Source organism: Athene noctua, chromosome 2, assembly GCF_965140245.1.
Source record: "Athene noctua chromosome 2, bAthNoc1.hap1.1, whole genome shotgun sequence".
Lineage (NCBI taxonomy): Eukaryota > Metazoa > Chordata > Aves > Strigiformes > Strigidae > Athene > Athene noctua.
This window is the reverse complement of record NC_134038.1, coordinates 108,396,453-108,419,960: the sequence shown is the minus strand read 5'-3', so window position 1 is coordinate 108,419,960 and position 23,508 is coordinate 108,396,453. Positions and strand designations below refer to the sequence as shown.

The 23,508-nt window shown below is 47.4% G+C and overlaps 1 protein-coding gene across 1 annotated transcript; it reads right to left on the bottom strand.

Moving 5' to 3' along the window:
* Positions 1–648: 648 nt before the first annotated feature.
* Positions 649–21,722, bottom strand: LOC141956684 (cryptochrome DASH-like). Its single transcript, XM_074897489.1, is given in 17 exon segments — positions 649–1,192; positions 2,768–2,933; positions 3,960–4,096; positions 7,806–7,883; positions 7,885–7,964; positions 9,058–9,120; positions 10,468–10,522; positions 12,375–12,492; positions 14,056–14,129; positions 16,151–16,239; positions 16,610–16,758; positions 17,625–17,686; positions 17,689–17,757; positions 18,606–18,658; positions 18,661–18,698; positions 20,554–20,694; positions 21,718–21,722. Coding segments are annotated over 17 exon segments (1,485 nt in total). The 3' UTR covers positions 649–1,084.
* Positions 21,723–23,508: the final 1,786 nt, after the last annotated feature.

Sequence of the window (23,508 nt, the reverse complement as noted above, 5' to 3'; positions counted from 1 at the left end):
AGTTACAAAAGGGGCCCAAACGGATCCCTAGTGGTAGTGAATCCAGAGCCACATCCCATCTACTGAGAGAGGGCTGCTTTGGGGATTGAGGAGTTCAAACCTGGGCTGGCTGGCTGGTGACAATGCTCCATGACAGCACAGTTAGAGCTACCTCCAGATTCCCAAACTCTTCAAGCAAGAACAACAGTCTGCATAAAACCAAAATGCTTAAAGTGGCCAGAGAACCATTTTCGTCTGTTTTTTTGGTGCCAAATACAAAATACAGTTTTCAGCTGTGAACTGAAGAGTTTCCAGCTTCCAGGCTGGCACCAAAAGCAACCTGGGCACTGCAAGGACTCCAGGGCAGTTTCAAGAGATATTCACTGTTTCTCCAAAGTACTGTAGGAGACACAGTAAAAAAAATCCTCTGAAGTCTCACTCTGTCTACGGATCTCTGTGGAAATGAGGAAGATAAAATATTCCAGTAGCAAAACTTCTAATTGCACAATGAGTGGTAGTTTTAAGGCTTTAAAACATGAAAAATTAGCATAAGAAAGTTCACTAGAAAGACTTCTGACTGAACACCTGCCACATAAACCATCTGCTTCAGTTTGTAAAGAGAGTTTAACTGTAACAGCTTTAAGCACCAGCAGAAGGCAAAAGGCACTGGAAAAGCAGCCACACCTCCTCCAAACAGAAAGACCATGCCATTTTGGTTAATTAATATTAGTTGGGCAGCCCCTTGCAACCAAAAGACTTTACAGAGTTGAGTGATACAGTGTCCATGGGGGTCAGACCCTCAGTGCTGAAGGGCAGCCACTCCTGAAGAGTGACAGGTGAACCACCTCAGAGCTCACAGCACCAGCCTAAGCACTGGAGTGAAAACATGAGATCCCATCAGCACAAGCCGTGCTAATCCACAACCTCCAAATACCAACCTCCAGCTCATGTCCCTGGGAACGATGAAGAGGCAGATCCCTAGTTGCTCTGCTGTGGCCAGACTTCTACACTGGCTTGGTTCAAGGAGATTAACTGTTGTTACCCTGGCATCTTTGGCAGCATAAACTCCCATGGAGCGCTTCTCCAGCACGCACCTGGACAGCCTTCACTGTACATCTTTCTTGTGAGGAAAGTAAAAATCTATCGCTCTGTCCTTGTGCTGCATTGGTGTGTGTGCAGGTCCTCCCCTGCCCCTGGGATGGGGACTTCTTCCCTGCTGGAAGTGACAGATGAACAGTGAGATACTGACTGATGCTACAGAGTAAATCTGATCACAAAGCAGCCTTGACATGCAGAAAAATGTGCACATGGCACTTCTACCCCCAAGTTCACAAAAAGGAGGGGAGACCTGACAAGCACAGCTCTAGGCTTGGATTTAGGAAACTAGGGTTTCTGGTAAGGTGTGCAAGTGTATTTTGATACTCAGTTTGGGGGTGCCAGGAGGGGAGGTTCTTCCCCAGGCCTCATTAACATTGGGCCAACGGTCCCTCCCAGTAGTATTTTAATTTCACGAGCACAGTGTGGCAGTGCAGGCGCACAGAGCCCCAAGCGAGCTGGAAAATTGAGAAACCAGTGTCTCACCAAGGGGCTCCTCCACATGGTCCTTTCTCAGATCTCAGATGCAGTCTTAAGCAGAAGGGTAATAATCCAGGCCCTTCAACAGCACGGCTGAAAGCAGAAGGCTTTGCTTCTGCAAAACTTTCCACTCATGGCAAAGGAATCTGGCCTGAGAAGTTTGGTACTGCACCTTGGGATTAAAATCCTAAATGGAGACATGCTTCATTCTTTATTGAACATCATATGACAACTAAATTTGAGCCTTCACAAAGTATCCTTACTTGGGAGGAGGCAGGGAGGATACATGGGGGAAGACAAAATGCTGAAAACCCCTTGAAATACACAACTGTTGGTTACATCTGTTTCCTTCTTTCCTTGCAGCTTCACCATCACTGACCCCACCCAGACCTACAGAGCACTCTCCTTCCATAGCCACCTCCTCCAAGAACACCTGCCCAGTCAGCAGATGCAAGTCTTGACGTGTTGCAGGATCCACGTCTTAATCTGTGTCCATTCTAAAGTGGAGATACATCCAAAAAGCAAAAGTGCAAGGACCAGTCCCCATATTTACTGGTCTGGCTGACTCCAGTTTGGATGCACTCAGGCATGGTAGGAGTTCCACCTCATGAACAAAGTGGAAACAGCATCACCCTTGGGTCCCTCCTGTCTGTCTGCATCAGGGGGTGGTTAGGCCAGCGGAGGCCTTCAGAGATAGCCCATCCTTCTGGTCATATCTGGCACTGTGTATACAGAAGAAGAAAACCTGAGCAAGAAAAGCTACCTAGAAAATAGTAAACAAAAACCAGGCCTGGCACAGTTTATGTCCATTTGATGTAGGGTGGCTTTGTCAAGACTGTATTTTGTGACAGTCCTTAGCACATGACACCCTCAAACTGTTCTCGGACAAGGTTCTGGAAGGTGTTTGTTGGCCCTGGCAAAATAGTGCTGGGGAATACACTAACGGTATAACTGGCTGGCTGAGAGGTCAGTACTTGGGCTTGTGCCTCAGACCTATTTAGTTTAGTGGGACAGACACAGCTAAATAACCCTGGCTGCACAGTCCCTGTGCAGGGCTGGACCACCCTCTGCTGTGAGGTAACGTGACTTTGCATGAAAGCAATTTTTCCCCTTTATACCTGAGGAAGAAGAGCAGAATTCACAGCCAGTCCTACAGATGCAGGGTAACTTCCTAGAGCCCTCCGAACACCATCCAAACCTCCCCAGTATTGACAGGCTTCTGGTTAATGTGTCAGCTCCACTCTGGGGCTGTCACAGCTGTTGTGGGCAGGTCTCACCTAGTTACTCCTGCCTCGGAGAAAGCAGCACTCAGTGCCCAAGGGGTGCGAGTATCTGCTCCCTTTATGCCCTGTAGTTCTGAGACTATAGCTGGACATAGTCTACCTGCAAACAGAACTAACAAGACAGGATCCATTCAGTAACAATTTGTAAGTGCTTCCCAGCACAGGTCTTTCTTAACAAGAAAGAAAGAAACTCGATTTCCAGGTAAAGAAGCTGGTGTACTACAGCATCAGTTACCTCTGTCAAGTCTTAGTCCCTCCTGCTAAACTCTCTACCCAGAATTAGTGCCTAAACACAGAGACCTGGACACTGGAGTTCTTATCCCAGGCTCACTGGCAGGCAGAGGAGGAAGACAGGTGCTTTTTTGGTACAAGTCACCTGCCCTATTTAGGACATAATGATATGAAGTCACTCCCAAGAAGTCCTTTTTTTCTTTCCAGTGACTGTGAAGGAAAGTAGGTGACTGGCTCAGTCGCACACTCTTTTGCTTGCCCCTCTGCCCCTGAATCTCTCATTAACTCTACTGCTGTGTCCCCTACTAGGACTAATTTCTGTTTTCTTACTAAGTCTTGCCAGCTACAGTGCTGAAAGGCAACAGCACAGCTTGCCATGAAGCTAAGGAATAGGGTGGAAATGGGTAATCCAGTATGTGAACACTGGCTAAGCACGTGGAAAGGGCGATTTATCTGCTCCCACCATTTAGGATAGTCATAGGAGTCACAGGTTTAATCTACGCTCAAGGACCTCCTGAGGCACCATGTGAGCAGCTCTGTTTATTGAGCAGTCTTTCTTGTCACTTCTGAGTTCTCCAAGAAGCTGCTCTGTGCTCAAGGAAATGGCTGTGTGAGAGAGATATGGATGGGATGTGGCTGTTACCTGGAAGAAATGGCGATGAAACACTGAAGACGCAGACCAAGGGCAGGGCAGGGAGGGCATATAGAGCACCAGGCTCTTTGGGGACAGTAGCAGATTGTAAATGTCAGATCCTCCTGTACAACAAGGAACCTGCTTGACTGTTGGCAAGATCACAGAACTGTTTTTGCAGCAGTGTCCACAGAGCAGATTGATCTCCTCTGTTCCCTGAAACTACTGCATATGCTTTGCTGCACTCTTCATTGTAAGACAGCCAAACAAGACTTAGATTGCCATCATAATCCAGGCCTTGTTTAATCATGTTACACTTCCTGTTGTCCTGTGGGTTGTTGCCAATACCAGCACTGTATAATCAGTTGCCGTAATTGCTACAGATGTCATAATCCACCTTGAAAACAGAGGAAGAAAACAGTAAGAAGAGCTGGGCTGGCCCTTGGTGAATCTCTCTCCCCATCCACCCCTTATTTGAATATAATTTTGGTTTATTTGAATTCCTCGCATGGGAATCAGTCTGGCCCCACTGGGGTAGTTAGAGAGCTTCCATGTAGGTGCAGTCATCTGTCTGAGAAGAGGACCATGCTGCATGGCTGTTTTGTACAGCTGGGATCAGCTTCCCAGGCTACTTCACTTTGTGATCCTTAGATCAGATAGGTAAAAGTCTTTCTGTTTCCTTTTTTAAAAAAAAAATCTCTCTCTTTCTGCCATCATCTGGCAGACTTCATGACAACTAGCTCTAGCTTTTGAGTGCTAAGAAACAGTATCCCAGTACATTTCAAATATGACAAAATTCTTCCTGACTGGTTACCTAGAGATCACAGACTAACAAAATCATCTCTGGAGAAAAGTCTAACTCAGACTGTACAGAGTGACCACAGTGTATGAAGATGCAATCAGTACAAACGCTTCAGTTGTTTCCCTGCCATACTCAGCCTTCATCAGGCAATAAGCCTCAGCTCACAGAGACTTGGCAGAGAGAGGTGCTTTCCTATGGAGACACTAGAGCTCTCCCTACGTACTTAGTAGGCTGCACATCATCAAGTTATTCTACATCTAAACAAATACAAAGCTCTCAAGGATGCTTATGCAAAATGGAGCAAGGCTCCTGAAACAAGCACAAATGAGAGCAGAACATGGTACAGCCTGAGTGCTCTTCAGCTGGGCAGGGTAGCTTAAATCCAACATCAGAAGCTTTCCAGTTGTAGGACAATTCAAACCTAGCTCAGGAGGGGAGTGGCAGTGATAGCAAATAGGGCGTGGGATCTCTGAGCGCTCCTAGGAGGGGTGTCCGCATTGCAAAAGCATAGCACTAGCAGCTGCGGCAGAAAAAGTTTGCAAAGACACGTCACTAAGCAGGTTCAGTGCTGTTCTCCCTTTACTGTAGCTGAAGCAACAACTAGTTCACACAGTGATGTTCCCAAAATCTCAGCTGCTCCTTAAAGTGAGGAGTGCCACGCACCCAAGCGGCAGAAGGCACAGGGCAATGGGCTCTGCCAGGTTCCCTTCCCCTTCCTCTGCAAAGCCAGCCGAGAACAGGGGTCAGGGTGATCAATAGCCAGCTGTGCTCCCTGTGCAGCAGGCTTCCCCTTCCCAGCAGCACTTCCTCCAGCCGGTGAGATAAGGAGGGGGAGAAAGATGCCATCAGAGGCCTGATTGTGCGATTAAGATGCAGGAAAGTGTGTGTGGGAGGTGAGGGCAAATCCAAGGGGGACTGGAGGAGGCAGGCTCATTTCCCCCTCAGCCTTGCCCCTTCCTGGCATTCTCTTCTGTTTGTTTCTCTCCCTTTCCTTGGGGCCTGACCCTGTGAATGAAATCATAGCTGAGATTCTCTGTTCAGGACACCAGACGTCTCTGGCCTTTCCCCTGGCTTCAGTGGGTTGCAGAGAGCTTGCCCTAGTCTCCCTGCCCATCTGGTGTGGATGACAAATGCCCTCTTCTTCCCAAGCATGCGCAAACACTCCGTGGGTCTTTGCTGGAAGTATCAGAGGTAAAATATGTGTTGCTTTCCCTTTTTAGAGGCAAGTGAGACCAGTTTCAGTTCTGCACTGGCCTCTACCATTCAACAGACATGTTTCCCAACAAACTGATGTCTCCTGCATGTTTGGGGATGCCACCAAGTTAAAGAAACACAGCTGTCAAGCAATATTTCAGTGTGACACAAGCTGAAAGAAAGGGACAGAAGGGCACAAGGACCAGCCTGTGCCACACCAACCTACAGTGGCAGTCAGGATCTGGGGCTTCCTGAGGTGAAACAGCTAGTGCAGAATGCTAAATCCCACTTCCAGCAAGGGTGGTAACATTCATGCCCATATGAATAAAAGTAACTCAGGAACCGTCTTTCCAGTGTGAGACCTTCCAGGTCTCCCACGCTTGGGGAACGACCTGGAATCTTCCATGGCCCTCTGACTGCAAAGTAAACCAAGCTCCTATCTGAGGAAAGCAAGGCTGCCTGCCCATCAGAGAAAGCCTCAGGTTCTGACTCCCAGCTCTTAATCAGCTGGTGACTCCGAGTATGAGGCTTGCTGGTACATGAAGCAATCTGCCTTCACTGTGAAATGAGGTTACCTTTGTAACTGCTCTGAAAGCCATAGCTGATAGGAGCCATCAAAAGCCAGATACTACAAAACATTCAAAACGGTCTTAGTGGCTCATTCTGCAAGACAGGCACGCAGATGTGTTTGCACATTTGTGAGTGTTGTACCATTTTTCTGGAGGGCCACTGTGTGTCACAAACAATGCACTCGGGCTACAGGAACTAGATCATCTATACTGAAATACAGCCCCTGCTTGGCAAGTCATTGCTACAAAGCTTAGGGCACGCAGGGTATCAGCTGTCTTATACAACCCACTGAAACTGCGGAAGAAATGCACTCAAGATTTTCCATCACAAAATCCGTCATGAGCTACCAAGACCACTTTCTGGAGGATCCTGCAGAAGTCCTGCACCATGTTACTGTGCAAGCCCAGCACTGCTCACAGCACTGGTGTGAGTCACAGCGATGGGAAGAGCACCCAGATCCTCCTGTAGATCTCTGCAGCCAAAGCCATGTCAGAGCCCAGCTCCAAGGAAGCTCAAAAAAAAAAAATTGCATTCATAAAAAGGCTCTTTTATTGCAGATAATGGCAAGGTGACTGGGCTTTCTCTGTACCTTCAGCCATACTAGGGAGTAGAAAGCTTACCAATTACCAGTAGCCTCTTGTATCCCACAGACAAGATCTCAAATGTGCGGCTGATATGAGTATTTGGTCTTCTTCAGTCTGTACCATTCAGTCTGGTGCAGAACAAATGCAGATTCACCTCTTCAGCCTCAGTTTTCACTGCTGAGCATGGTGCTACTGACGGTACCTTCATCAGTATCACCAGAGATAATGGCAACCAAGCAAAGATGCACAGAGCTGAACTGGGGACTGCCAGCCTGTTCAGACCTTCCCGATAAGAAGCTATGGGAACTGTGGACAGAGAAGCAATTTAACTATTTAACTGAGCTTGCATGGCTGCTGATTGGCATATGAGAAACAAATTGGTGCTCCAGTTGGCAGGGAGGCCAGTGACTCACTAGAATGAAGAAGGATGCCTTCAGCCAGGGTGGAGCTCCCTGGAAACTGATCCAGCTATTGTCCATACTTGCCTGTTCTTGACTAGATGGCTTCCCTGTCCACAGCAATCAATGCAAAGATGCTGTGCCAGCACTGGCTTCAGTGGCCAGAACATACTTCTTTTTATGTTCTATTTCTGGGCAGTCCTCCTCCCCAACCTCTGGGGTGAGCAAGTCAGAGCACTGTTAACATAATCTATGTTTGAAGCTTTTCTCAAGTATGACAGACCTCTGGCTAAAACCTTTACATGGAGGATCAAAACTACCATTGCAAAATTCCTAGCTATGTCTTGGTTGATGGCAGCTTCACTGTGGCAAAACTTCCTTTTCTTGCATGAATTTTGACCAGTATATACCATGCAAGCAGTGTATACATGCACTTATATTCAGCCTGAAAATTATCAGTCATCTTCTGTATCCTTCCTTATCAGGCAGAGCTAGTCCTCCTGTCTGTCATTCAGGGCAGGGAGCACAGACAACTCCACATGGAGGGTTCAGTCTTACAGGCAGGTATTCCAACCATTCTGCCTCCATCCCCCAGGCCCGGCCCGGGTCCTTGGTGAGAAAGCTGGCAACATTCTGCTACCCCTCTGTTAGACACAAAACCCATGGCCACCAGCTCTTGCATGATGGCATCAACAAAAGGAACTCCTGTTTTGTCCTCTGCAGAGACAAAACACAGTGCTGGGACACGATGACATTTTTGGTCATTCATAAACCAACCTGTGGTCATGCAGTCACAGCCATCCAAGCAGGTAAGGCACTGCCAGCGTATAGCAGCAGGGAGAGATTTCAGTGAGGTTTAGCTGGCGTGCAGCCACTAAGATCCACTGGAAATTAAATAGGAAAACAGACTGAAAATTAAAATGAGGAGAATTTTTGGCAAGAAAACAAGGTACAGAAAAATCTCAGACTGGAAGAGCAATCAGGTGGATTGCAGAGAATTTTGCAGAGCGAAATAAATATCCAGACAACAGTGAGATGGGCCAAGAACAGAAAGATTGACAGGTTACTAATAGCAGAGAGAGATGTATTGGACAAGTCCCCAAGGGTTAATACCTGAAAATTAGAGAGCCTTGTCTGTTGTTAAGGAAAAGATTTATTGTACCTGTGTGCAAATGGGTACACATGGCATTAACATGAAGAAAGATATATAGGTGTGTGTTTCACTGATTCTGATATTTTAATCTGTTAGTCCCTCCAAGTTTTGAGATACTATGTTTTCTATTCATGTGACAACAAAGCTATAAAAGCTACAGAAAAGCAAGGATATTAAAAGGCTGTGGCATAACAAAAGATGTGATTTATTCTAATGCTGTTTTAACCTTCTAACCAAAACCAATCAGAAGAACAAAATGCAGCAGGCACGGCAATCTAGCATTGATGAGAAGGGCTGGTCAGCCTCTGTGTGACTAAACAGAAGGGATCAACAGGTCGTAACACTTCCACCTGGGCAGGAAAATCTAGCTGCAGTGCATCTCATAAGGCACGGACCAAACAGACAGAGCCTGGGCATTCATGATACTGTGTGGGCCTGCTCCTGTATGATGCTCAGTCTCAGAAGGGAAGCGAAGTATTCAGCACTCCCACCGAACTGAGGGGTTGGATTCTTGTTTGGTGGCAACAATTCATAAGACAGACCCTGAGAATGCTGACAGTTCCCTACATAAATCCAAGTTAGTGTTTGGGCACATGTTAGCATGCAGACACGCAGAAATCAAAACAACACCCAACCAGTCCTGCAGTTTCTACTGACCTTTCCAATACTCAAAGACCTGAAGGTTCTTTTTGCAGGTGATTTCTTTACTTTGAAGCCCAACTGAGGAAAAAAAATGAACTGCCAATGAAGACAAATGCTGAGGTAGGCAGTTATTAATAAAACAATGACAGCCAGGGGCACCTTGGTTGACCAGACATTAGGATGAAGTGTAGAATGTCTCAGTGGTATTACAACAAGCCATGTTCCTTCTTGCAACAGTTTAGAGATGATCCATTCCTCCTTTCAGGTGTTGCGAAGGGAACTCTTGTATGCTCAAAGGATGCTCAGACTCAAATGGATTTTGATTATTTGTTTTGTTGGTGTTTGATCTTTTTTTTTTTTTAATTAAAAATAACTCAGACCTCACAAATGGCTGGAGATATGCTCTGTCCTAAGCTAGTATTTTCTTGTTCAGTTTTACTCCAGGACAGTATTTATGTGAAGTCCATTTCTGTAGCAGAAACTAAACCCAGAATTACCTGGCAGCAGTCCCTGGCAACATTTTGCTCCTGCAGTGGGGTAGGAACAGATGAGGGGCATGACTTTATGTTTGCAGGGGTCCAGTGGCAATTATAGTCCTTGTCTACAGTCCAGGCAAAAACAGAGGCCTGCTGCCTCTGGGGCATCTCAGCTCTAGCTCCAGACACCAAAGGTTAGGCCCACCACTGCCATCCAGTGCCATCTGAAATGCTGTAGGGCATTTGAAACAGCCACAGAGGCTTGGCAGATGTGACAAAGGCCCTGAGGGAGATGTGCTCCTCTGCAGCCACAGACAGATGCCCGGCAGACTGCCCTAGGGCATGTAAACCAGTGCTGTACACTCAGGTGTGGGCACCTACCTCACACAGAGAACAGCTCACCCAGCACAGGCAGCTGTAGGGTTTCCTGACTATATGGACTAGGTACTTGTTGCACTGAGAGGTCAAAGCCCCATTTCACATGTAGGCACCTGCGCTAAGACTCGGGGTCTGGAGCTGAATCTCATTCCGATTCCTGTGTAGTGCAAGGCAGAAAGAATATCTGGTTTCTTGGGATTCACACTGCTGTGTCAGTTTCTGCTCTGTCAGATTTTCTGGTGAACTTGGGCAGGCCTGAAGCCTGGATTCTCTCCAAAGGTGGAGTGTCTCTGGAAACAGCATCTTTATTCTTACTGTGCTGCTGTTTCCCACTGACATGTGTTAATAACACTCCCTGTAGCTAATCAGATTCTGGGCAAAAGTCTCAGTGTCTACACAGTGTCCAGCACCATGGTGCTAACAGTTAAGTCCCCAGCAACATCCCAGAGTGGTGACACAAGCACTATGAGAAGAACATTTGTACAACACAATGCTAACAGTGTCTTCTCTTACTCTTCTCCCTGTTGTAAGATTGTACCTTTCCTCTCCAAATATGGTGATCCATACACACCCCTTAATGAGAAAATCCTTCTAGCATACTTCAGGGCCACAAATTGAAAGTAATCCTGCCACACCAAACAGGACCCTAAAACACAAAGCCATGTCTGTGGGTCAGATAAAACTACTGAATTAGGATTTTGCTTCCATAGCACCTATCAACACTGTGATGTTTATTCACAATGAGCAACTTCACATACCTTCCCGTGATATCAGTTCTTGCCCCAAGCCTACTCACCTAGCTTGCACCTGGATGACTATAGTGAAAGCAAACTTTGCATGAATCACTTGGGAATCTTTCCTTAACTCGAGTGCAGGAGCAGAATTTCAGGAAACCTGTTCCTCATCTGTCCCTACTGGGATGTAATTCTCCAGAGAGCAGGGCGAGGACCTGATTCAGCTTCACATCACACTTCCGCATGAGCAAGCATGTCAGCACATTCCTCAGAGCTCTGCACCAATTTCAGCAATAACCTTTGGAAGGGACTTAAAGGCACCTTCCAAAACTGGCTTTACAGTAGTCTAGCTCATGAGATCAGGTGCTAGGCCTGGATAAAATAGACAGTTTTAGATAAAAATTGCTTCTTATAAAATGATGGCACCTCAGCCTCTGAGACCTGCTTCAGCTCTCTGGCATATTGGAAATACTCTGTTCAGCTGATGTTTAGGCTTACAAGATCTTTTCTGAAAATCTCATTACAAAACAGGACACTGTCCAAATGCTAAAAACTAGTGTGGTGATACTGAGATTCAATCCGTCCCTCATGTGCAGCCATCACGACTTGTACTTCACTGTACAATTGACTGTAGTGCCTGGGGGTTTGACAGCTTCTTTTTTATAATTTTTTATCATTTTAAAATGCTCAGATCACCATGCCTCCTCAGCTCCAGGCAGGCTGGCTGACTATTAGATGGAAAAACATGAGCATGTTCATTTCTTGAAATACTGTCTTTGAAAAAAAAAAAAGCAAAGCATACTCTTCAACAGGAAAAAAAGTCCTGTGAATTGAAATTGAGTATTTTAGCCGGAATTGTCGGCAATGTTCTGCCTGTTTGTCACCAACCACTGTGCTGTTTGACATGTTGAAAATGTAACGAACCAATATGAAAACAATTCTACACTTTGCACAGACTCTGTGGTTTGGGTTTTTTCCCATCCAGGTCCAGTGTTAGGCCGGGCTTTAACATGAACCTGCTTCTCCATAAGAGCTCCCTACCAGGCTTTAATTCACAGTATCTGGGCAGATCAGAGGGCATGAGCAAGTTCAAGGCCAGCCCAGGGATGGATACAGTGACCTCAACTGTCCCCCAGACTCCTTCAGGACAACCTGCAGGCAGGCGAGCAGTGGGCGTGAGGTGAGGAAGAGCACGGGTGACAAGGCGGGGTGCATTAAGCCCACTTCCCGGTCCCCTCTTCCCCTCTGGCTGTGGTGGTGTGGTCATGGCCAGGCAGCCAAGCAAGCATGGGGCATTTGCTGGACTGTGGCCAGAGGTCCTTCTGACACCATGTGATTTGTTCAAGTCACACAGTCACTGAGCCTTTTGGGCAAAACCCTGCTCATATCTTTGGTGTGAGAAACCCTCTGGGTTTTATTTGTAAATCATTCTTCTTCCTTCTCATCTAGCCTGTAATAACAATACAGAGAGGGATGGTGATGATTTAGAGATCAGTTTTAAAAATCATGAACCACAATTTTCCAGCAATAATAATGACAACTAGCATTAATAATCTGTACTTCTGAAGTGTCTAAAGCTTCTAGATGTCGAAGGCAGACTAATAAATCCATACTGAAACAGAACTACAATGCAACCCAGAGGAACTGGAGAGCAGGCACAAGAAAAACAAGCATTAGTTAAGAAGAAAGTTAAGAAATCACTCTCTCCTGTGCATGAGATGCCTGTTTCCTTTTCATAGAAAACAAGCCACAGTGATTGCGCAGGGACATACCAGTATGTGCTCTGATTTGCCATTCTCTCTTTTTCATACTTCTGGATCTGCTCATAGATGTATCAAGGTGAAATGTAGCCCAGTGCCAGCCTGAAAGCAGGATGATGTCCTGAATGCAATGCAGGACTGACAGCTTGATGTCTGCACAGAGGGAGTGACAGGGCAGCTTTGTCTTTAGAGTTGTCTGAAAACTTTGCTCAGTTTGCAGTTCCGCCACTGACTTCCCAAACAGCTTCCCCAAGTCAAGTTGTATGACATTTTCGCAACTCTGCAATCTGAGAATCAAAATCTGCCCCTTTCCCAGTGTGTGACTGCTAAAGGAGTCTCTGACCTACTGAGATAAATCATTTTACAGAAATTTGATAAACTTTGCCTAAAAGACCTTGATCAGCTGGTGACTTAGCGCACCCATGACAAACCCAAAATGGATCTCAAATGTGAAACCCTACATCAAGTGTCCAGCTGTTCAACAGCCCTCTCTTTACTACAAACCTATCTATCATATGCCCAGGGCTCCTTAGTGTCTCATTTGAGCAACCACAGAAGTCAAATGACTTGCTGAAGATCTCGGGCAGAATAAGAAAAGTAGAGAATCAAACCCAGCTCTGCATTTCAAATCACTGGGCTCTTTCCATTTGTTCCAAATCACTGCTGTGCAAGACAGGAAGGAGCTTGTAGACTCCAACCCCATCACAAAGGGTGATAAGGAACAACTTTTACCTTGATTTTCCTAGAAATGTATTTTACTGCAATTTCCCACTAAGGTTTATGGAAACATTTGATGTTCTAATGTATTTTGGAAAACAGGAAAAAAGGGCCTGAAGAGTTTTCCCTTAATTGTTGACCAGCTCTAACACTTTGAAATGGCCAGTATGAGATGTGACTGGCTACAATCTAAACTGCTCTGTTTTTGATTATCTGACAGAGAAACACTTTGGGGCAGGCAGATCAAGACTGTCTGCTCTGGGCAAACAGCCAGCTTGGCAAAACTCGAGTGGAGACCAAAAATAATGAACTACTGCAATGCCAGTGGTCCCGGGATCCCGAAGTGCCACCAGGTGGAGCCATCCACTACAACCACTGAAGCACAAAGCCAGTTGAAAATAAGAAATCCTGACCTGTAACGGCCTCAGAAAATTGTTTCACCGCAATTCTATCGGAAAAACACTCCACATGTTCTCAGTAGTAGGCTGAAGTGGGACCTGCTGCTGCAGTTTCAGTCTGTAATTAACTGTGCCCTTTCTAGCACTGGACACTAAAACCCCTAATTAGAAGCCATCATATTTACGCAAACCAGAGATCCTTTCGCAATAGGAATAATCTGAAGTGTCTCCTCACCCCATAAAAACATGGCCAAAGACAAGTGGTGTGTCTCTGCAGTGCCCTGTCCACATCACTGCTCCCAGCACACTGGGCTCTCAGCACAGTGCTGCTACATTCCAGCAATTTGTAATTGAAGGGATGTTCCCAGGATGTTCCCAGGGAACCACTGCCTGGAAGCGAAATAAAGAGGCTGCTGTACCCCAATAAAAAGGGCAAAAGGAACCACACCTAGACCCATACCCATGGCCAGTGAGCACTCAGCAGACAGGTAACATCAATTTGGGATGGGAGCAGGAAAGAATCTTCCAGTCTCACAACAAAAATCTTTACCATGGTGCAAATTTAGTTGAGTAATCCATTCCCACCAGTCCATTTTGAGACTCCTTGTAAGATGTAATCGGGTTCTGTGTGAGCAAACTAACAAAAGGATTTAAAAATTTATGTGCAACCTGCCAAATGTGTTTTCTTTCATACTGGAGCCAGAGCAAAGTGGCAGGGCTGGGCTCCCTCTCATGGCTGCCTGCAAGGACTACAGAGCTGCCCAGATACCACCTCCAGCGCACAGGAATTGATCAGGCCAGCAGTTTCCCTTATAGCTCTGACACAAGCTATGCTCCCTACTTCAGCCTGTAGCACATTTCTTCCTACAAGCACTGTGAACCTGACTGTGCTGCTCCCTGCCCATACCCACCTAACTCTGGATCAATAATCCACTTACACGCACCAGTGGGACTGGCGGCTGGTTCCCCTGTCCATGTGGCTGCTTGTTTGGGTTTGAAAACAATCGTGTCTGACAGCACCCAGTAGTCAGCTGCAGGAAGTCTGTTATTTCTGGGCCACCCACATTTACAGCAGGGGGCAGATCTTCCTTTTTCTGAGCACTCCATTGACCATGCAGAGGACATAGGGAAGCCTGATCTCGATGCCCTTCCGCTGCACAGGTTACAATTGCTAAAGGGCTGTTCTGGCTCACTGGGGAAGACAATATTTGCATAACAAAAAGGAAGGAAGAGGTTTTCCAGCACTGGTTGTATTAATGCTTGACCAACAGTAGAAGCTGTGCATGCTTACACTGGTTTTGGCTGGGATAGAGTTAATTTTCTTCATAGTAGCTTGTGTGGTGCTATGTTTGGATTTGTGATGAAAACACTGCTGATAACACACCGATGTTTTTGTTACTGCTGAGCAGTGGTCACACAGCCTCAAGGCCTTTTCAGCTCTGCAGACTGCCCTACCAGCCAGTGGGCTGGGGGTGCACAAGGAGCTGGGAGGTGACACAGCTGGGGCAGCTGACCCCAGCTGACAGAAGAGATATCCCATACCATATGGTGTCATGCTCAATTGGGGGAAGAAGGAGGAAGAGGGAGATGTTCAGAGTGATAGCGTTTTGTCTTCCCAAGTAACAGTTACACATGATGGAGCCCTGCTTTCCTGGAGGCAGCTAAACATCTGCCTGCTGATGAGAAGTACTGAATGAATTCCTTATTTTGCTTTGCTTGTGCGTGAAGCTTTTGTTTTACTTATTAAAGTGTCTTTATCTCAACCTACGAGTTTTCTCACTTCAACCCTTCCAATTCTCTTCCCCATCCCACGGGCAAGGGAGCAGCTGTGTGAGGCTGAGCTGCCTATTGGGGTTAAACCACAACACTGGTCCCCAACAGCAAGGGAATGCAGGAACTTCTGTAGCACAGCTTGAAAAAATCCCCTGGGAGCTGTCCCAGTGAGGGCACTTAACCCATCTCAGCTGGAGAGATGGTACCCGCTTTAACCACAAAGCTGCGCAGGGCCTGATGCTGCTGGCAATCAGCACACGTGTCTTCATCTAAATTCACACAAGGCAAATTTAAAGCAGTTCCTCAAACTAGACCAGGAACAAGTTCAAAAATGGTCAGGATGCACAGACAAAATGCAGTCAGCAGCAGCTTCACTCCATCAAAACAAGGGAGCAAGAAGTAGCTGTAATTATTGGCTGCAAGTTTTTAAACCAGACTACTAGGAACTTCCTACCATTTTTAACTGTGGGCAGCAGCTTGGGTTGGTTATTCCTCACCCCATTTGCAACTGCACCCCTTCAGGCCACTTTTTACTCCTCCAAAATGGAGGAACAACATTGCTGATGGCATGGAATAAGGGACTAGAAAGGGCAAATCAAGGTAAAGGAGCTAAAAATGTGTCACAATTCCCAAAAGTTGATGGGAAAAAAAGACTTAAGAGGGATGGCCACTAACCTCAGTTCCTAAGTGGAACAAACTTTTGATTTAGTTTGTCTCTCTGTAAAACTGAAATAATGCTAATTCCCTCCTTTGTAAAGTGTTATACAGGAGCTAAGGAAATATTATTATTAGGAAGTGAAACTGCAGCCTCATCCACTTGCACAGCCATATGTACAAGGGGGAGGATGTCGACAAAGAAGTGTAAGAGTTACCGTGTCCCAAAAGTAATACTGGAGTCTCATTAAAGCCTAGGTCTCTCCTCCACTGCAGGGGATGTCTGTTTGTGGATCAGTCACAGGATCTGCCACAAAAAACACCCTCACCTTGTTACCCTCCAGGAAAGTTTCTCAAGGGTAGGGAGCTTAAAATCTAGGAATGTTCAGCGGTAAGGATGCCTGCTTTGGGGACATAAGATTGCGCCCCGGTCTTCCTTTTTTTAAAGGACCACATCAAGCATATTAAAAATTACTAACAGGATGTTTTCTACCCAGCTGTAGGGCAGCTTCTTCACAGGAAATTTATCTTCATTTGCTGTGCAAGTGAACAGAGGTTTAGTTACATTTTGAAGAGCAACCACTGCCTTTGGGAGGCCTCCATGTTTTGATTCTCTTAGTAAGAGTCATCTCTGAGTAGGATTTCATAGGAGCAACTGCCAAATGAAGTTTTCTTGCCCTTCTGTCCCAAATCCTCCATTGCAGGGATACACCCTTCTCCCACCCCTGGAGCCAGAGGCTTTCGCTGATCTGCTATTCCCAGGGCTGGCCAGACCTTCGCCTCCGATTCCACCGCTTTTCAGAAACAGGTGTAGACATTGGGCAACCTGCACAGTTTGCAGCACAGTCAGATCTCCGCAGGATGGCTACCCTGGCTCCTCCGCACAGCACCTCACAGTTTCTGCAGACGGAGGGTTCGCTTTCCAGGTTGCGTATTTGTGACTGGTGTTTGTACATTGCCTGACACAATAGAGGTAGATGCCCCTGGGGCTAGCAGCAATAAGGAGTTCAGTCCCTCATCGGGTTTCCTTCTGCTTCTGATGCAAAATCTGCCTTTTCAGTTTAAGTTGTGTCCTGATGAGGCAATCCATAAGAGTCAGATTTATCTCATGTAACTTCTGATTACCCCTAAGACTGACCTTAATGTAAAAATTTGTACCCTCCTCCTGCCTTTTCAATCAATAAACAGGCATTTTTATGGCCTGCTTCTTCTGCCCTATTTTACACATTTTCTATAGGATATCATGAATCACTCAACTCCATCACCTACACCTCAAGTAACTATTGAGGGAGCCATAAAGAGTCCACACTCAAAGGGCTACTGTCACAGGCAGGTGCATTTAGCCAGATGGGGTAATGGAGCAATTTAGTCCAGTGTCACAAGGGGTCTGGGCACTGCAGACCGAGTATTCAAACTGTGCTGGTGGAAAGGCAAAGAGAAAACAGTCCCTCAATAAACAAACAAACCCCTTGGCTTTATGCATATTGAAGTGTAAATCCGACTGGTACAGAGGGATGAAAGTGCCCCTTCCCCTTGATGTGTATGAGCATGACAACATTGTTCCATAAATGAAGATGGACTAATGGGTCCCTTCCTTGTGGGACTGGATGACTAAGACCCCTCCTGAGCCATTCACTGGAGTGAGAAGCAAATGGGACAGTGGAGGGGTGAGTGATACCATGGAGCACCCACCTTGCAATAGCCCTGAAGGGCAGGTCCTCCTGATAATACAGCATGAGTGTCCAGAGTGTGTGTGAATCTCCACACCATGCTGACTACACACCTGGCACAGCCTCTTCTCCACATCCTGCTCCTCCTGCGTGGCCTAGGGAGAACAAAATGCAGTGAGGCCATGGCTGCATGGCCTCAGCTCCTGCATGCCCACAGACCCTGGTCCCTCGCCTTGCCCTCCTCCCTCATCTCCACATGTAGCTTCATTCCTTTAGAGAGAGGTGCTTAGGGACAATCTCTGAGTATTTCCCTCTGCCAGTACCTGCAGTGCAGGTCACAGAGTGATTCCTGCATTAGACAGCTCTGAGGTCCAGACTCTGCTAATACTGAGTGCATCTATGTACATATATACATATGTGTGTGTGTACACAAAGCCTCCAGACCCAGTGGTTTGGATCCAGAGCCCTCCATTGAATTCAGCAGGCTCTGGATCAAACTACTTAGCTCTGTGAAGGCAGGTCAGTGACACACCAACCCCATCAGCAGTCCAGGACTGGACTCTTGGTTTTTAACATGCTGGTGGGCAACTGCCTAAATATGGGTGCTGTCAATTCACCATGGGCCTTTTTTACACACAGTACAATATGCCCCCTGGCAGCTAGCTCCTGTGCAAGGAAGGCACCAGGAAAAGGCCGCTTGATGCAAACAGAAGGAGAAATGCACTCAGCTGACCTAAAATGTCAATTGCCAGAAACTCCTCTTCCTCAAGACACAGCACTTGCAAGTGATCAACCACAAATAGCTGCTGTCATCCAGCAAGGACTCCCACCCAAACACCTACACCATCCCCATCCCAGGAACTAGCCAGTTTCCCCAAGGTTAACAATACCACATGCAAGAAAGGCTCTGAACACACAGGATCTGCATCACCGTTTGGCTGTGGAAGAAACCTCCACAACCTAATTTTATCTTTTAACAACATCACTCAAATATTTCCCTTACCTCTTCATGGAAAGCCACAGCACTGACAGACCCCAACTGAGTAATCAGATCACGACCACATCTTCTAGCTTCCCCTTCCTCAAAACCAGGGTACTGCAAACAGAAAATACTGGCCTGCACTAGGTTTGATGTTATTGTTATTTATGTGTAGAGGAGGCCATAGTCCTGGCCCAGCCACCCAGGTACTAGTTCTGTGTGGAGCACAGACAGTATGTGGAGGCAGACAGACAGGATTTGACTAACCTACAATTTTTAGGACCCACTGAATGGAGCTTGCAAGCCTCTGGGGCTAGGTCTGTGTCAAACACATTTCTACCACCCCAGATGCCTTAGAAAGGATGACTGGGCAGAAAGCCAGGCTGTTACCTAAAAGTAAATGTCAGATCTGTTCATCCTCACACACTAAGGCTGAGATCCAAGAACTGATTCCTCTTTCAATCCCCTTCACAGGTAGTGGTGGCCTGTGGGCAGACCCCGCTCCACTTTCATGTGGGAGTATTCAAATTCTTTCCTCTGAACACTCTGTTTTTGTAACAGAGTCAACAAAACTTCCCTCCCACCTTGCAACATCACCAACTGCCCAACTGCATACCCAGGGAACCAGACCAAAAGAGAAGCTGTGGTGAGAAAGTCTTGTTAGAGGTGGATGCACAGGTCTGTGAGGAGCCTCATACATGACTGTCCCCTTTCCTGTCTCCCTCTCTCGCGCACACACACACAGAGACTACTGCATCATCTAACAGAAGCCTGTGCTGGAGAAGAATTTCTTGAAGGGGTAATACAGTGTTTTTGTCAGAATAATTTAAAGCATAACTGAAAAGTTTCTTCAAAAGATGGGCTGGGTTTGAAAAGGTCAAGGAGCAAGGGGTGCTGCTGAGAGAGATGCTCCCCTTACTTTCCACAGAAAAGCAGGGACCAAACTGCCCACAGGGAACACTGCAGACTGGAGGTGGAGAAGACTTCTGTCTACCGCTGCATTAAGAAGATACCTCACGGTTGTAGAAATGGAGACTAGGTCTTAGCGTGACTCTATAAGCCAAAACATCTTGCTAACATTTTTTTTTTGTCTTGTTTTTTTGTCATAACTCTTCACAACCACACATCTCTCACTGCAAAAGACCAATCTCCTATTAGCCACTGAAGACAGCACAGCAGCACCCAAGCAGCTCTGAATCTGTTCACTACAGGGTGTGGGCGCAGATATCCACTGATCAGTTCTTTCAGTCTCCTATAACATTCACCATCGGCATGATCCACGCTGCCATTTCTCTTGGTTTTACTACCACTGTTAAGCTACTCTGGGAGAAGACAGGCTGGCTGACACATCTTCTGCTAAGCAAAGCCAGATGTTATCTATGGTAATGGAATTCTTTAGCACATAGACCTTCAGGCCCTGGTCTATCCCAGGTTTCTAAAGGCACGATGAAGAAGGAATCCCTGAAGACCCCCTTCCCACAGTGCGGCCTACCAAGGAGACTGGGTTTAGAAGGACAGGGACTGAGCAAACTTAACCCTCCATTCTCAGAAGACAGGATCCATGTTGGTCTGTCTCAAGCCAGCTCCTAGGGAAAACGCACTAGGGACAAGGAAGGACACATGTCACAGTGGCTGGTGTTGTTGCCTACATCTCAGAAGACTGACATTCATTACTCCAGTTGTAAGGACTCTGGGGAAAACGCTCAAGGCTGGCATCCATCTGTGGTATCTGAGTTAAAGAAAGAAAAACCTCGCATGGCATGCAGCCTGGGTGTCTCTTCACTCCCTTGCAGATGCCACAGCAGGCCATCTGAACAGGGGCTATGTATGGGACCTTATTGTACCTAACAGAAGGGCTGTGGCCCTCTGAAATGAGACATTATCAGAGTCCAGACTATCTGACACGATTTGACTCAGAGCACAGATATGCATTGAAAACGAGTAGAAAAATAAGATATTATCTGCACAGCACCTTAGATGCTTCATGCTTTCCAGCAAAAACCTGAGCCGATGGGGCCCTGCCTGTGGGAAGCCGTAGCAGTGGGTGCCCAGGTAGTGCCCAGGATCGATGCAGCAGAGGGAAATAACGAAATCTCTGAGCCCAGTAGAGCACCTGGAAACACAGAGGGGGCCAAAGCAACTCTCGGGAGCAGGATAGAGCGCGCACCTCTCCTCAGCCTACCCAAGAGCGGGGTTACTTCTAAAGAAACACCCGGGGGGCCGCCGGCCGGGCCCTACCTGTTAGCATGGGCCGCGGGTCGCAGCGCAGCGAGCAAACAGCCATTCTCGCCACCCCCGACACGGTGCCTCGGCCGCCCCTCAGCCCGGCTCTGCCCTCCCTCAGCTGGGCGCCTCTCGGCGCAGCCCCGCCCCTCAGCCCGCCCCGCTCCCGCCCCACGGGCCCGCTGCCCCCTCAGCCCGCCCCGCTCCCGCCCCACGGGCCCGCTGCCCCCTCAGCCCGCCCCGCTCCCGCCCCACGGGCCCGCTGCCCCCTCAGCCCGCCCCGCTCCCGCCCCGCCGGGAGGAGCCGCCCCGCCTCCGGCTCCCTGCGGCCGCCCCCACCGCCTCCCTGGGGTCCGTGGGACGGGCCGCTCCCGTCCCGCGTCCCGGGAGGGCGGCGGGACCGGGACAAGCCCTCAGCGGCGTCGGCCGGGGCTGTGTGGGCGCAGAAGAGGCGGCGGGGCGGGAGGCCCGTTTCCCTTGCTCTGGGGTCCCCACGCCTTTCCATGGCAGGTCCTCACCGGAGCCCCGCCTCGGCCCATCACACTTACTGCTGAATTTGTGGTGGTTTTTTTCTTTACTTCCATAATCTCTTTGTCTCCCGCATAACAGCCACCGGAAACCACCTCACACAGACGCGTGGCCCCGTTGTGCCGCAGTGCTGGGGCACAGCCAGGGTGAAACCGACCCCCTGCAAGGAGCACCACTCACCCAGCTCTGACAATTAGTATTGATTAGTATTTACCCTTTAAGTGCCAAGGCTGCGACATGACTGCACCCTTGCCTGGTAGCATGTGAACCAGCTTTGTAGATAGCTTGTTCACCTGCTGGTTAACAAAAGGTGAGCTGTAATTAGCAATAATTAATGTGTTTGCCTCCCAGCACTGACAGAACCAGCTGAAGTGAAAAGGCTTACCTCATCCTATAGTTTCCATAAGCTGACGTTGGACACCAGTGATCACACATCCCTTACGCACTGAATTGTCCCTTGGGATCCTTTTTTTCTTTCATTCAATGGCTCTCATAATAAGAGGAAATGCAAAAAAATACCCTGCTTGGCTCAGAGGTCTCCTGCCACATGCTCCCCTTGTGTAACTCCACTGGTTCTCCTGAGGTGGGAGAGGATGGGACAAGGGTTAACATGTTGCAGCAAGGAGCTGGTGATGATTGAAGATCCAGGTTGCCCAGAGAGGCTGTGGCTGCCCCCTCCCTGGCAGTGTTCAAGGCCAGGTTGGACGGGGCTTTGAGCAACCTGGGCTAGTGGAAGGTGTCCCTGCCCATGGCAGGGGGGTTGGGACTAGATGATCTTTAAGGTCCCTTCCAACCCAAACCAGTCTATGATTCTACGAAATTAATTTCTGCAGCTCATTTAAGTGCCCGAATTGTTGAAGTGGAGGGAGGCTACACAAACTCTTAGATGCTCACCAAAGACTAAATGTGGTACCCAAACCCCAGTGGGCCCTGGGGAGTCTTGGCTTTATTTCCATCTTCTCCAGGCCTGCAGGTCCTTTACATGCAATCTGCATTGGCTGGCTGTGGGAAGTGATGCCAGTTCCCTGTGTAACCCTCATGACACATCATCTCCTGATTCCTTTTCTGTGCAACAAGGGCTCCTCTTCCTGGCTCATCAGACTGCAGCCTGCTATAAGAACCAGTGACTCATCCCAGAGGGTGAAAGAAAAGTAGAGCCAAAACTTTAGCTCATGCTCACGGAAAACACTCTTGTCAGCTTGTAATGCATATGCCATAGAAGCCAACACTTCTCTTTATTGTCTTAGAAATGAAGGGATTTTACAAATCCAGTTTATAACTCTTCTCTGTTTGCCTTTGCCTTCATTTGGACAAGGACAAATAGTGCAGTTGGCTTTGCTTTTGTTTGCAGTCAGGTTTCCCCCACGATGTCTCGGTTGACATTAAGCTGGTCCAAGTCTAGCAATAATGACATCCTCTTGTAGCTTACTCATAGCTGCTAGACAGCCACCCACTTGTATTGCATCTTCAAGAGGTCTTATTTAATGGGTGTGCAAAACAGAGGTGCCCTACTGCCTGAAAAGGGTTTATTTCCTGTTGGCAAGGAAGGCTGGTTTCCACTAAACAGAAACCTCCACAACATAAATAAAGAGAAGAGAGAAGATTCGGAACTCTTGATATACCAATGAAGAAACAAAAGTGGGTTTAAAAGCAAGTGAGTCTCTGCCAGCTTTCTATTTGTATGGATAAAGGGTGCAAGGTGTCCAACATGGTGGCAGTGGTGAGAGCACCGTGACAGATTTTGCACTAACACGGCTGTTAAATGTGACGACCTTGGCAGCAAGAGCAGGCAGGAAAAACAGATGTCTATAAAGGACAAATAGTCTGCTCAGGCCCAGAACCCAGACGTCCTTACACCCAACACCATACCTTTTATCTTACATGGTTGGAAGTCAGGTTTATTTCCTTTGCACTCTTGTAGGAAAGTAAAAATCTTGCTGCACACTCAAGCCAGTGCTTTCTAAAACAGTGCTGATTGCATCCACTCTGTAGTCTACCCTGGTAATAAAGGATGATAGTTTTTTGCTTACACAGTTGTTTCTCCTTAGATTAATAAAGGATGATAGTTTTTTGCTTACACAGTTGTTTCTCCTTAGATTCTGCATTTATGTCTGCTCAGTCCCTGCTTCTGTGAGACCTTATGAAATCATCCTCTGAAAATATGTGTAATGGGGGT